At 38.5% G+C, this 14,160-nt stretch overlaps 1 protein-coding gene across 1 annotated transcript in view; it reads right to left on the bottom strand.

The window, feature by feature from the left end:
• Nucleotides 1-14,160, bottom strand: part of LOC114638527 (solute carrier organic anion transporter family member 6A1-like) — a 66,285-nt gene that overhangs the window by 14,482 nt on the left and 37,643 nt on the right. Inside the window, 1 exon segment of the mRNA XM_028787041.1 lies at nucleotides 11,737-11,890. Coding sequence (XP_028642874.1) covers nucleotides 11,737-11,890 — 154 coding nt within the window.

Raw genomic sequence — 14,160 nt, forward strand, 5'->3', positions numbered from 1 at the left:
TAGAAATAAAAACTGCATGGTATTAGCATAATAAGGTGCATTATTCAATGGTATTCAACTGAAGACCCAGTCATAAAGCCACACAACTTGGGATACCTAAATTTTGATAAGCAAACCACAAATACACACTGGAAAAAGAAAAGCATCATCAATGAATACTGTTGCTCAAACTAGATATGTGCAGATAAGACCCATATGCGTCACGCTGCATGAAACTCAAGTCCAAGTGGAACAAAGACGTCAATATAAAACAAGGCACACCAAATCTGATAGACGAAAAAAATGGATCATCCTTGAATGCATTAGCACAGATGACAATTTTCTGAGTTGATCACAGATAGTGCAGGCCCTAAGAATATCAGGTAATAAATGGAACCTCATGTAACTGAAAAATTTCTGTAAGAAAAAGTAAACTACCAATTGGGAAAAAAGGCAGCCTACAAAATGAGAAGTAATTTTTATGAATGCCACATCCAATAGATGCCTACTATTCAAAACACATAAGCAACTGAAGCAACTAGGTATCAAAACCAAAATAATCCAATTTAAAATATTGTAGAGAGCTAAACAGAAAAGTTTCAATAAAGGAATCTTAAATGGCTGAGATACACTTAAAGAATGTTCAACAATCTTACCTATCAGGGAAATGCAAAGAAAAATAACTCTTGACATTTCATCTTACACATGCCAGAGTGGCTAATATAAATAACATAAGTGACAGCTCATGGTGGTGATGATGTGGAGCAAGTGTAATATTTCCCCATTGCTGGTGGGAATAAAAAATTGTAGAGTCACAATGGAACTCATTATGGGAGTTGCTTAGAAATTTGGGAATCAACCTACCTTAAGACCCAGATATACCACTTTTACATATATCCAAAGGATGCTCCATTCTACCATAGATAAAATTGCTCAACTATGTTCATTGTGGTTATATATATAATAGCCAGAAACTGCAACTAACCTAAATATAACTCGACAGAATAAAAATATGTGGTACCTTTACACAATGTACTATTACTCAGCTGTTAAAAAAGTGACATCATGAAATTTGTTGGCAAATAAATGGAACTAAAAAAAAAATCATCCTGAAGTAATCCACACTAGAAAGACAAATAGGGCATGTAATAATTTATAAGTGGTTAGTAGCTGTTAAGTAAATGACAATCAAACTACAGTTCATACACTCAGTTTAGGTAAAAAGGAAGTATCTGAGGGAGATGCATGGACCTCCTTGAGAAGGAGAAATTAAATAAATATTTTCTGCAGACTGGATGTAGATGAAGACAGAAACAAGAGGAATCAGATGGTGTGGGTATAGAAGAAGAGATTGTGGGGAGTCCAACTGGAATTGGAACACATTGGGGGGGGGCAGTGTTATGAAAATTTAATCCAGGAAGGGTTCTTGGAACCTATAAGGATGACCTTAGTGAGGACTCCTAGTAATGGATGATATGGTATCTGAATTTGACTGTAGCCAGGCAAGACTTCCAGTGGTGATCCTGGGTTGCATTCATTTGAGTTGTTTCTGAGGGAGTTCCACAGCAATCCCAAAACAACCCAAGCTGATGCTGACACAGAAGGTCATTTTCTGAAAACCAATAGTGTAGCCCAATTGCCAAGGAAAATATCCACACAGCTCGTTGAATGCAAAGGGCCTGGGCTGAGATTCATCCCTACCTCTAGTCCAAAAGTTCAATATGTGTGTCACAATGCCATTGTGGTTGGACAACACATGTACAGGGGTTGTATATCAATTATCACACATACCAGATATTTACATTACAATTTATAACAATAACAAAATTATAGCTATGAAGTATCAATGAAAATAATTTTGTAGTTGATAGCTACAACATAAGGAACAGTATTATAGAGTCACAGCATTAGGAAGATTAAAAATCACTATTCTTTTCTCTTTTTCGCAAGATGATATTCTGTTGGCTACAGAAAAATGAAACTTGGACACAGCCCAGTAACACAACTCTCAACCTACAATCCTGGCAGCAAGACATGCTGGGGACAATGACAGTACAGAACTTGTGATAGTGGCAACCAATGTTTGGTTTAACTTGAGGCCCATGCCAGGAGTGGGAGCCCATGACTTACACTGTCTGGATGCCCAAGACCTGGAAACTGGATAGACCAGAGATCTAGGCTAGAACTAAACATAGCTGGTGGAGAAAAAGAAAAGAGAAAAAAGACCAATGAAATGATTCCTAATGATATTCTGATATACTCATAGTTTTGTGCCTTGTCCAGTTATAATCAGAGAGGCCCACTACTGCAACAGATGGGAGCAAATATAGAAAACCCCAGTCAGATACTGTGATGTGGTAGAGAGAGTCTAAACTAGAGGACTTTTTAGGTCCCTCTACTGGGATATTGGGAAACCCTGCAGTAGAGGGCAAGATTAAATTGCAGTAGTCTGAGGAAATGGAAGATACCAGGAGAATCTGGACCACTGAATCAACTATGCAGGGCTCGCATGGGTTCAAAGAGAATTAAGTAGCAAGCACAGGGTTTGCATGGGTCTGCAACAGGTCCTCTATTTATGTTATGGCCTAACAAACTTGGTGTTTTCATGGGATTCATAAAAGTGGGAGGAGTTGTACCTCCAACTGTTTTGTATGCTCTAGGGACTCTATTCCTCCTCTGGTTTCCCATGTACAGCCTGAATATGAGGTCTTGTTATATCTTGTTATGTCTTGTTATACCGTGTTTTGTCCTATTTGACTGTTGTCTCTTAGAGGTCTGCTGTTTTCTAAAGAGGAAACAAAATGGGATTGGATCTGGGGAGTGCAGAAGTAGGGAAAACTGAGAGGAGTTGAGGAAAAGGAAACTGGGCAGGTTTTACTTTGTGAGAAAATAATCTTTTTTTTATGTAAAGGAGATGGAAATATATAGAGAATATATTATAAGGTCTGGCACAAAGCAGAAATCCTCTCTTGTGTGTGCCAGGAAGTAATTCAAGATGGCTGTGGTGATTCCATCCATCAGTTATTCATAACTTAATGATACCTAAGGCAAAAATTTCATGACTGTTATTGTATTACAAGCATAATGGGGGAAAACAGTCTAATTTGGGTAAACCTCACCTGACTAGTCAGCTTCATAATGTACTGGCATTCCTGATACCAGATATTCAAAGCAGGCAACATAAGATTCTATTTTATTGGCCTTGAGGGAAAGGGTTCATATGTTAAAGAATTTGAGTGGTTCATAAAAGCTAAAACCACCTCCAAGGAAAGGTAGCAATGAAATACAGATTTTATTACTTTCAAGGTCAGAGAAATAGGATGCATTTACAAGTCATTCCTTTACAGAGCCTCTAGAACAGAGTTTGAGCCTGTACCCTAAATTTTTTCTATGCAACTGAGTCAAGCTATGTCTGAGGTTCTGATGTTAGAATTGAGGGATCATAACAATGTTACTCAATGTTAAAAGTGTATTAGTAATTTTCTAGGTAGATTCAGGATAACAAATGATTAAAATTGATCTAGACTTAAGATACATGGTGCATCTCAGAGGAAAGAAATGAAAATTATATCCATGCTACTACAGGAAACACAAACAAAGAGAAAATTCTAAATATCTGAAGACAGCCAAGATAATACAGCTCTGTGGTGAATTTTGATTATTAATTTATCATGTGTATAAATTGGGTTATTTCCCAGAGGTTAGGTTTTGGAATTGAATGTGAGCACTATGCCTAATATAAAATGTCCAGAAAGAAATAAAAATGCTAGATGTCAGCTAGCCTAGGCACACACACCTATTTCCCCTCTCTTTATTGAATGCAGTAAGGTGAGGTGCCCTGATCCACCTTAGTGACCCTCTACAGACTTAACTATTGCAAGCAAACTACAATGGAATAATAGTTGAAATCAGGAGTAAAAAAAAACTTTCTTCTTTCAAATAGTTTCTCTCAAGTATTTGTCTCATTACAGAAAGTCCAATACTGTGCTTTTTTAAGTGTTTTCAGGGTGAGGGGAATACATGCAAACTTGAATCCCATGCCTAGTGCAAAGTTTTCAGAAATGATGGAGGAATTCTTCAGGCAGAAAGAAAATAATACTATAAGTAAACATAAAAATATAAGACTGTACAAATACTAACTATTAAAAGAAAGTTGTTAGCAGTACGTGTCATTTAAAATAGATGAACAAAATAAGAATGCAACCTTGTACACCCACTATGAATATCAGTATGTCAGATCCTCATGAAACTGGAAACAAATCTACCACCAAATCTATCTCTGACACTCAGGCATGTACCCAAAACCCTATTGATCAAATTGGTATTAGAAAACAGCTTAGATATCCATCCATGGATGAATGGATAAAGAACACAAGGTGTATGTTGAGAGCTTTTGGTGCCACTTCTAGGAATTTGGCATTCGTCACTGGGCACAAGGAAGTAGGCTCAGATAAGAATATTAGAAACAGTGACCATGGGGCCTTTGTTTACTACTTTAATTATTACCTTTTGTGATCTCTTTGCTTACTACACTACTTAATTACTATCTTGTATGATCTCCTTGTTAGCTACATTGCTTGATTACTTTGTCTTTGATCTAAGAACTGGACATTTTTTTAGATATACCTAGAATGATATAAAAACAGACTGGAGAGAAATAAAGCTGCTTCAGTCTCAGTATAGGCTGGAGTCATGTTATAATTTTGTCTAACTGTTTTGCTTTTTCAATCCTCACTCCCTCTCTTGAGACCATGTTGATTGACTGAGCTGGCTTGGTCAGGTACATTTACACAATGGACTATGGACTATTACTCAGCTGTAAAAAAAATTATAAAATTTGAACTAAGTGGATAGAATTATAAAAACTAATTATCCTGATAGAGTTAATCCAGACCTACACTGAAATATGTTGTTTTTCACTCATATGTGTTTATTAGCTCTTATTTTAGTAAAGAGGAAACTACAGTCTGTAGAATCTCAGATTATAGATACAGAGTGAGGGGTTAGGAGGAGAGATGGATTTCTCCATGAAGAGGAAAAAAGAATAGATAGTTATGGCTGAACAGGGATGGGAAGGATTAAGGTGGGAGAATCAAATGAAGAGGTGGAGGCAAGAGAGCGTTAAGGGAAGGGTTATAGGAAAGGATAGCTAATACTTAGGGTATTTGAAAAATTATTCAGTAAACAAACACAGTAGAAGATTCTTAAAATATAAATACATATGAAGGAAATCTCAATAGAATCACCAAATAATGGGAGACAAAGACAGAACTATGTATCTTTTACCACTAAATTTAAATTTCAGTTCAAGCTCCCAAATGACTCAGGCTATTTCCAAGGCTACTACATAGTTTGCTCTTGAGAAATAACTGCTCACTGAAGACAACACTTACATAACTCACAGAATGTGGAGAGTTCAACTGATGCCTGCCTAGAAATTTCACCCCTATGGGCTAGAACTAGTGTTTGTGGTACCAAAAGGTACCCTATAGGTAACCAGAGTAGAAAGGTAAACACTCATCCAGCTACAAATCCTGAGGTCTACAAAGGCAGTGGTGAGCCCGCCCCAAGGATATGAGAGAGGAAGAACTGGCCCAGGCCTTCATTGGCTGTAGCACTTAGGAGAGTGAGCTCACTGTCCTGACTCTGGAGTCATGGGTGTGGGTGAGTCAGCCAGTAGGACATGATTATAAAAGAGCTAACCCTGGCTCTTTTGAATGCTAATATTGGGTGGTCTAGTTGTAGAAGTGTTGGAGAGCTGGCCCTGGTGGTGTGGATAAGGGCGAGCTAACAGGCTGAACAGTTAAACTATGACACAGACCCAAACCCAAGGCTTTGTGACGGCCTGGCCTCGAATCTATATCAGCTGTGAACTGTTGGACCATGTGAAAGGGTTGGTCCTGCTGAATCCAAGCTGCTGGATTTAAATGATTCAAGACAGCAGTGATAATAGGGAGGAGTTCCAGTCAGGATCTAATACTGATGATGTGATAGAAGCCAGAGACCTTTACCCAGACCAATGATTTATTGCAAAGAATATTTGCAATGAAGATGGACAGAGGAGTATACTCTGGGACACACTGTGACAAATTACAGCTTCCACAATGATATGCTTTCTATGTTTTGTATTATTTTTTATTGTTTATATGTTTTATACTTTCTTTTGGGGTGGAGGTTGCAATGGCAAAGGGCAAATACAAGGGGCAAAAAAGATGATGGGGCTGTGATATGTAATGTGAAACTCAAAGAAGCAATAAAAAGTTAAAAAAAAAACAACTAATCATCCCATCCTCCTATCTGGCCTTAGCTCTTAAGGAGCCTATCACCTTTTAAATCGATCATACTCTGGACCAATATTCTGACACATAAACTTTGTAGGGATACATCCAAATTATGTCCAAACTATCACACTTATGATAAAATTTAATTAGTAAGTTGGGCATGGTAAATGACTAACAACCATAATAGTGTTTTTAAATTACATTTAGATTTCTCCCATACCTTAAAGGCTTATATATTATTTTAACATATAACATTTTAGATGAATGATTTTATAAATGTCATAAATATATTACATACTACTGCTTTTTAAAAATCTTATTATGATTCTAAAGCATAAATGCTACTAACATGTTGACATAACGTCTAAGAATCAGTAAATATACTATTTATTGCTGTCTTTTCACAAAATATCAGGAGACAGAGGAAAAGAGACACAAGATTTTTAGTCCAAGATCTATACTTTTGTTCAAATTAAAAGGACTCAAAAGATGCTCCAACATATAACAAGGACACATGCTCCACTATGCACATAACAGCCTTATTAATAATAGCCAGAAACTGAAAAAACTCAGATGTGGCCCTCAACAGAGGAATGGATACAGAAAATGTTGTATATTTACACAATGGAATACTACTCAGCTATTAAAAACAATGACTTCATGAAATTGACAGGCAAATGGATGGAGCTTGAAAATATCATGATGAATGAAGTAACCCAATCACAAAATAACTTGCATGGTTTGTACTCACTGAAAAGTGAATATTAGGCAAAAATCACGTAATACCCACAATACAACTCACAGATGATAGGAAGCCCAAGAAGAAGGAAGCAGGAAAAAGGGGGTCCGGTTCAGATGCAGAAGGACACAGAGGAGAAGTACAGAGGGTCAGGAATTTGAACAGAGGTATGTAGCAGTGGGGGTGGGGAACTGGGGGTAGACATTAGGAAGTCCCAGATGCTGGGGATCCAAGAAGTTTCCAGGACCCACCAGGGCGAACACTAGATCAAATACCCCACAAAAGGGAGATAGACCCTATAGAGACCATATCCATTGGATAGGCATGGAGCCTGATTGACAGATTGGGCCATCCACCCACCTCAAAAATATTAATCCAGAATTGCTCCTGTCTAAAAGAAATGCAGGGACAAAGAATGGAGCAGAGACTGAAGGAAAGGCCATCCAGAGATTCCCTCACCTAGGGATCCATTCCATCTTCAGACAGGAAACCCAGACACTATTGTTGATGCCAAGAAGCACTTGCTAATGGGAGCCAGGTATAGCTGCCCCCTGAGAGGCTCTGCCAGAGACTGACTAATACAAATGCAGATGCATGTAGCCACCCATCTGACTGACCACTGGGACCCCCAAAGGTGGAGTTAGGGCAAGGACTGAAGTAGCTGAAGGGGTGTGCAACCCCATAATAAGAACAACAATATCATAAATAAGGCTGCTATGAACATAGTTGAGCATATGTCCTTGTTATATGTTCAAACATCTTCTGGGTATATGCCTAGGAGTGGTATAGCTGGATCCTCAGGTAATGCTAGGTCCAATTTTCTGAGGAACAGCCAGACTGATTTCCAAAGTGGTTGCACCATCTTGCAGTCCCACCAACAATGGAGGAGTGTTCCTCTTTCTCCACACCCTCGCCAGCATCTACTATCACCTGAGTTTTTAATCTTAGCCATTCTGACTGGTGTGAGATGGAATCTCAGGGTTGTTTTGATTTGCATTTCCCTGATGACTATGGATGCTGAACATTTCTTTAGGTGCTTCTTGGCCATTCGAGTTTCTTCCATTGAAAATTCTTTGTTAAGCTCTATACCCCATTTTTTAATAGAGTAATTTGGTTGTCTGGAGTCTAATTTCTTGAGTTCTTTGTATATATTGGATATTAGCCCTCTATCAGATGAAGGATTACTAAAGATCTTTTCCCAATTTGTTGGTTGTCGTTTTGTCCTATTGACAGTGTCCTTTGCCTTACAGAAACTTTGCAATTTTATGAAGTCCCATTTGTCAATTCTTGATCTTAGAGCATATGTCATTGGAGTTCTGTTCAGGAACTTTTCCCCTGTGCCCAAGTATTCGAGGCTCTTCTCCACCTTCTCTTCTATTAGTTTCAGTGTATCTGGTTTTATGTGGAGGTCCTTTATCCACTTAGACTTGAGCTTTGTACAAGGGGATAAGAATGGATCAATTTTCATTCTTCTACATGTTGTCCTCCAGTTGAACCAGCACCATTTGTTGAAAATGCTGTCCTTTTTCCACTGGACAGTTTTAGCTCCTTTGTAGAAGATCAAGTGTCCATAGGAGTGTGGGTTCATTTCTGGGTCTTCAATTCTATTCCACTGATCTTCCTGCCTGTCTCTGTACCAATACCAGGTAGTTTTTATCACTATTGCTCTGTAGTACAGCTTGAGGTCAGGGATGGTGATTCCTCCCGAAGTTCTGGGTTTTTTGTTATTCCATATGAATTTGAGAATTTCCTTTTCTAACTCTGTGAAGAATTGAGTTGGGATTTTAATGGGGATTGCATTGAATCTGTAGATTGCTTTTGGCAAGATGGCCATTTTTATTATATTGATCCTGCCAATCCATGAGCATGGGAGATCTTTCCATCTTCTGAGATCTTCTTCCGTTTCTTTCTTGAGAGACTTGAAGTTCTTGTCATACAGGTCTTTCACTTGCTTGGTTAGATTCACACCAAGGTATTTTATATTATTTGCAACTATTGTGAAAGGTGTCATTTCCCTAATTTCTTTTCAGTCTGTTTATCTTTCATGTAGAGGAAGGCTACTGATTTGTTTGAGTTGATTTTATAACCAGCCACTTTGCTGAAGTTGTTTATCAGGTTTAGGAGTTCTCTGGTGGAAGTTTGGGGGTCACTTAAGTATACTATCATATCATCTGCAAATAGCTATATTTTGACTTCTTTCTTTCCTATTTGTATCCCTTTGACTTCTTTTTGTTGTCTAATTGCTCTGGCTAGGACTTCCAGTACTATATTGAATAGGTAGGGGGAGAGTGGGCAGCCTTGTCTAGTCCCTGATCTTAGTGGGATTGCTTCAAGTTTCTCTCCATTTAGCTTGATGTTGGTTACTGGCCAGGAGCTGGAAAGAACCCAGATGTCCTTCAACTGAGGAATGGATTCAAAAAATGTGGTATATTTACACAATGGAGTATTACTCAGCTATTAAAAACAATGAATTCGAGAGGTTCCTAGGTAAATGGATGGAACTAGAATTTATCATCCTGAGTGAGGTAAGCCAATCACAAAAGAACACACATGGTATTCACTCACTGATTATTGGATATTAGCCCAGAACCTTGAAATGCCCAAGATGCAACTCACAGGCCACATGAAGCTCATAAAGAAGGAAGACCAAGTGGGGGTGATTCGGTCCTTCTTAGAAGGAGCAACAAAATACTCAAGGGAGCAAATATGGAGACAAAGTGAGGGACAGAAACTGAAGGAGGGGCCATTTGAAGACCTTTCCACCTGAATATCCATCCCATGTGCAGTCACCAAAGGTAGATGCTGATGTGGAAGTCAGGAAGTGCATGCTGATAAGAGCCTCATATGGATGTCTCCTCAGAGGTCTTCAAGAGTCTGACATATTCAGAGGCAGATGCTCACAACTAGCCATTGAACTGATCATGGGGTTCTCAATGGAGGAGTTAGAGTGAAGACTGAAGGAGCTGGAAGGGTTTGTGGCACCATGAGGAGAGCAACAATAGCAACCAACCACAGCTCCCAGGGTCTAAACCACCAGCCTGGGAGCACTTAGGGAGGGATCCAGGGCTTTAGCTGAATATGTAAGAGTGGAGGGCCCTGCTGGGCATAGGTGGAAGAAGAGAACCTTGACCTTATGAAGGCTGGACGCCCCAGGGGGTGGGAATTTTGAGAGTGGGGAGGTGGGAGTGGGGTGGGTAGATAGAGGTTACATCCACAGAGAAGAAGGAGGAGGGGTGAGGGGATTGGGGGTTCCTGGGTGGGTGGGGGATGGGGTAAGGGGACAACATATGAAATGTAAATAAAACATCCAATAAAAAAAAGAACAACAATATCAACAATTCAGATCCCCTAATGTTCCCAGGAACTAAACCACCAATCCAAGAGTACACCTGAAGGGCTCCATGGCTCCAGCTGAATATGTATCAGGCATCAATGGGAAGAGAGCCCCTTGTACCTGTGGAGGCTAGATGACTCAGGGTAGAAGAATGCTAGGGTGCTGAGAGAGTGGTGGTCATGTGGGGGAGCACCCTCATAGAGGCAGAGGCGAGGGGAGGGGATAGGGTGTTTACAGAGGGCAAACTGGAAAGGGGAATAACATTTGAAATGTAAATAAATAAAATAACCTATATGAATAAATAAATAAATTAATTAATTAATTAACAAACCATAGTTAGCATAGTTATGAAATGTGCACCTACGGGCTGGGAGATAAGCAAGTCAGTGAGGTTCCCAGAATGGGGCCCTAGTTTTGATCACCAGCACCCACATTAAAAGCCTGGCATCGTGCTGTGCTTGTAAGCCCACTGCTGCAGATGCAGAAATATGTGGTTCCCTGGGGATGTGGGGCCAAGTACTCTAGCCTACTTCAGGGAGCTCTAAGCCTGTGAAAGACTGCCTCAAAACTCAAGATGGACTGATCCTGATGAATGACATCAGACATCGTCCTTTGACCAGTACTCCACTTACCTAACTTCTAACTGAATACATTTTCCTTTTTGAAGAATCAAATACTAATATGCATGCACAGGTCTGCTTGACATGTATGTGTGTGTGTGCGCACACATACACAAACACACACACACACACGCATACACATTGAACATGCATACATACAATATAGAAAAAAAGAGAACCCTGAAAATTTAAGCAAGTAGTAGAGTAGGCAATTGCCCTCTATAAGAGAACAACAATGAAAAAGAAGGAATTTGTAAATAGTAGCAGCAGTCCTGAAAGTAAGATATCTCATGTTACTCCCATGAGATATGTAATGAGAGATTTTCGAATATTCAGTTCAGGTAAGTCATATATCTAGAATGTCAGATGTTTTAGAAAGACTTACATATAAGGTAAGGACTGGTGCCCCATCAAAGAACTGGGGACTGGGAGTGTAGCTTGGTGGTAGAGCACTGATTTCAAGCCCCTGATTTGTCATATCTATATCTGAGTTACTGTGGGGCAGAAATAGAGAAATATCTGGAAACAAAGACTAAACATTTTGAATCTCGGCAGAAGCACATTTGAAGGAAAGAGCACTGGGCAAACCTTTGGTGTGTGAAATCTTGTGTTCAAAGTTCAATGAGTACTGCTGAAAGGGAATTCAGTAATTTCTTTCCATGTTGTCAAAATATAAAGGAAGGAAAATATAAAAGCAAAATTTTAGAGAGAAAGGAATAAAATTTTGTAACTATCTATAAATTGAGCATGTTACTGGGGAGGAAGAAGTGTAAGAACATCTACCTTTTTTTCTTGTATTTCTTTAGCAGCATAGCAGCCTGCAAAGCAGGGAGAAAAATATTCTTTTTCATCTCTTCCACATACAGGAGAATAGACGGAAGTTGTGCAACCACATTTATCATTGCATGGAGCTGTGAGGCTTCCAATTCTACCTAAGCTGTGAAGTTGAGATTAAACACAATTATAGTACCATCATTAAAATTGTTAATGTACACATCAAGGTATTCACTAGATCCGTATATATGCTTATTAAAATAATTATTTCATAGATTTATTTAGGTATAGAAAAATAACAAAATGCACATTTAAGATAGTTCTGGCGAGATGGCTTAGTTCTTAACAAAATTCCATTTTCAACTCCAGGAATTCTTTAATTCCAGGGAGTCTGATGACCTCTTATGGTCTTTCCAGGCACAAGGCTTGCATGTGTCACATAGCATATATGCTGGTGAATAGTCAAACTCATAAACTAAAAGTAAGCAAATCTTTGCCTCCATGGGAGAGGATGTGACTAACCTTACAGAAGCACATTTCTTCTGCAAGTGATTTGCGCACTCGGATGGGAGGTTATCTGAGGTGTCCCCAGTCTCTCAGAAGACAAGGGGAATGGAATACCGGGAGGGTATCTGTGAAAGGGGGACTTGGAGGGAGGTCACCATTTGGGATGTCAATAATAAATATTTTAAAATTTTTTATACTATAATAAAATTTTCCACCAGAGTCTTTTTAATAAATAAAATCGTAACTCCTAAAATGGGTTGACATCCCTTTTTTAAAGATTTACTTTACCACTTTACTATTTACTTACACATTATTATTTATTAATACTCTCTTCCTGTTCATCTGTTGGGATTTTATGAAAAAGTATTCACACAATACTTATATTTTCCTTGCTTCTTTTGCATTAATGACCTTTATTTGTTCTTATAAGGATAGACATTTTCATGAGTCTTGTGTAGTAAAAGTAGAATATTTAAAGTGTATGAAAGGTTTTAATGTAACTACTTTAGAATTATTTTCTGTGTGTATGTGGTTTGCTCAAATGTATGTATGTGCACCCTGTGAGTTCAGCACCCATGGAAGCCAAAAAAACCATTGGATCTATTTGGAATAGGGATGATACAGTTATGATCCTCCATGTGGGTACTGGGAACCAGACCTGGGCCTCTGGAGGGAAAGCAAGTGCTCTTAAACACTGAACCACTTCTCAGCTAACATTTTGTTGTTGTTGTTGTTTAAACTTTTCACAAATCTATCAGGTTTTAACATTGTTTGTTGTTAAGAGCACAAAGGTTCGTGTGAGCACAGATCACCAGAGAAACCAGAAATTTTAAGAACATAGATGTTTCTTTCTATGTAATTTGTCCTTCAATCCAGAAATCTGCAAATTGGAAGCTATTTCTTTTTTTTTTTTTACTATTTTTTTAAATAATTTATTTTTTTTAATTTCTTTTTTTTTTGAACATGAAATGCTTTTTTATAGCATGTTTTACAAGGGGAGGGGGTAAGAGGGGCCAGGTGGTGGAAAAGTACAAAATCTTCTTGGCCTGTGCCTTGAAACATGTCATGGTCTATACGGTACACTGCCTTGAATTATGATCTACCTGCTGTTCTTCAGAAGCTATGGTACACTGCTTGAGTTATGGTCTCCCTGCTATCTTAAGATGATATGGTACTCTGCTTCTAAACTGATGATCTGCATTATTTGTTGGAGCAGATCATATTAACCTCTCTCAGCCAGGGCTGAAGGTAATCTAAATTACCTGTATAACCATTGGCTCCCCAAGTCCCATACAATAAGGACCAGAAGTGACTAGAAGCCAATAAAATCTCTATACTATATGTAAGACCATGACTACACTAGATCCTTTCTTATTCCTTACACTATATAAATGACAGAGATCCTGAGGTGAGTTTCAATGTAATTATGTACCTTGGTGCACCAGAGATTGCATTACTCCTGGAAACCTGTCCCTAAATTATATTGTGTTTGAATATGCTGACATTATTCTGCTTGGATTCAGACTCCCTGAAGATTGATCCATGTTGATAAAGTCAGTCTGAACCACATTTGCATTCTCACCTCCTAGCAGCTTATTTTTTTTCACTACTGTGAAACATAAGGGCTCCCTCAGTTGGCCCAAAACATGGAGCTCAGAGCCCTCAGATAATGTAAGAAAAGATTTCTTTAGATGAATATTATAGGATGTCAGGATACTTGAGCCTCTCACAGAAAAAGGTTCTTGACTAATGGAAGAGTACCATTCTTCCAAGAGTAAAGGATTAAGATCCAGAAAATAAAATAATCAGAGCTATATTGAATATGAAGATAGCTCATGAGAAGAGAAAAACTTCCAGTCAATTGTTTTTAACAATAGATAGATAGATAGATAGATAGATAGATAGATAGATAGATAGATAGATAGA

The sequence above is a fragment of the Grammomys surdaster genome, unplaced genomic scaffold (assembly GCF_004785775.1).
Source record: "Grammomys surdaster isolate TR1022 unplaced genomic scaffold, NIH_TR_1.0 125604, whole genome shotgun sequence".
Taxonomy (NCBI): domain Eukaryota; kingdom Metazoa; phylum Chordata; class Mammalia; order Rodentia; family Muridae; genus Grammomys; species Grammomys surdaster.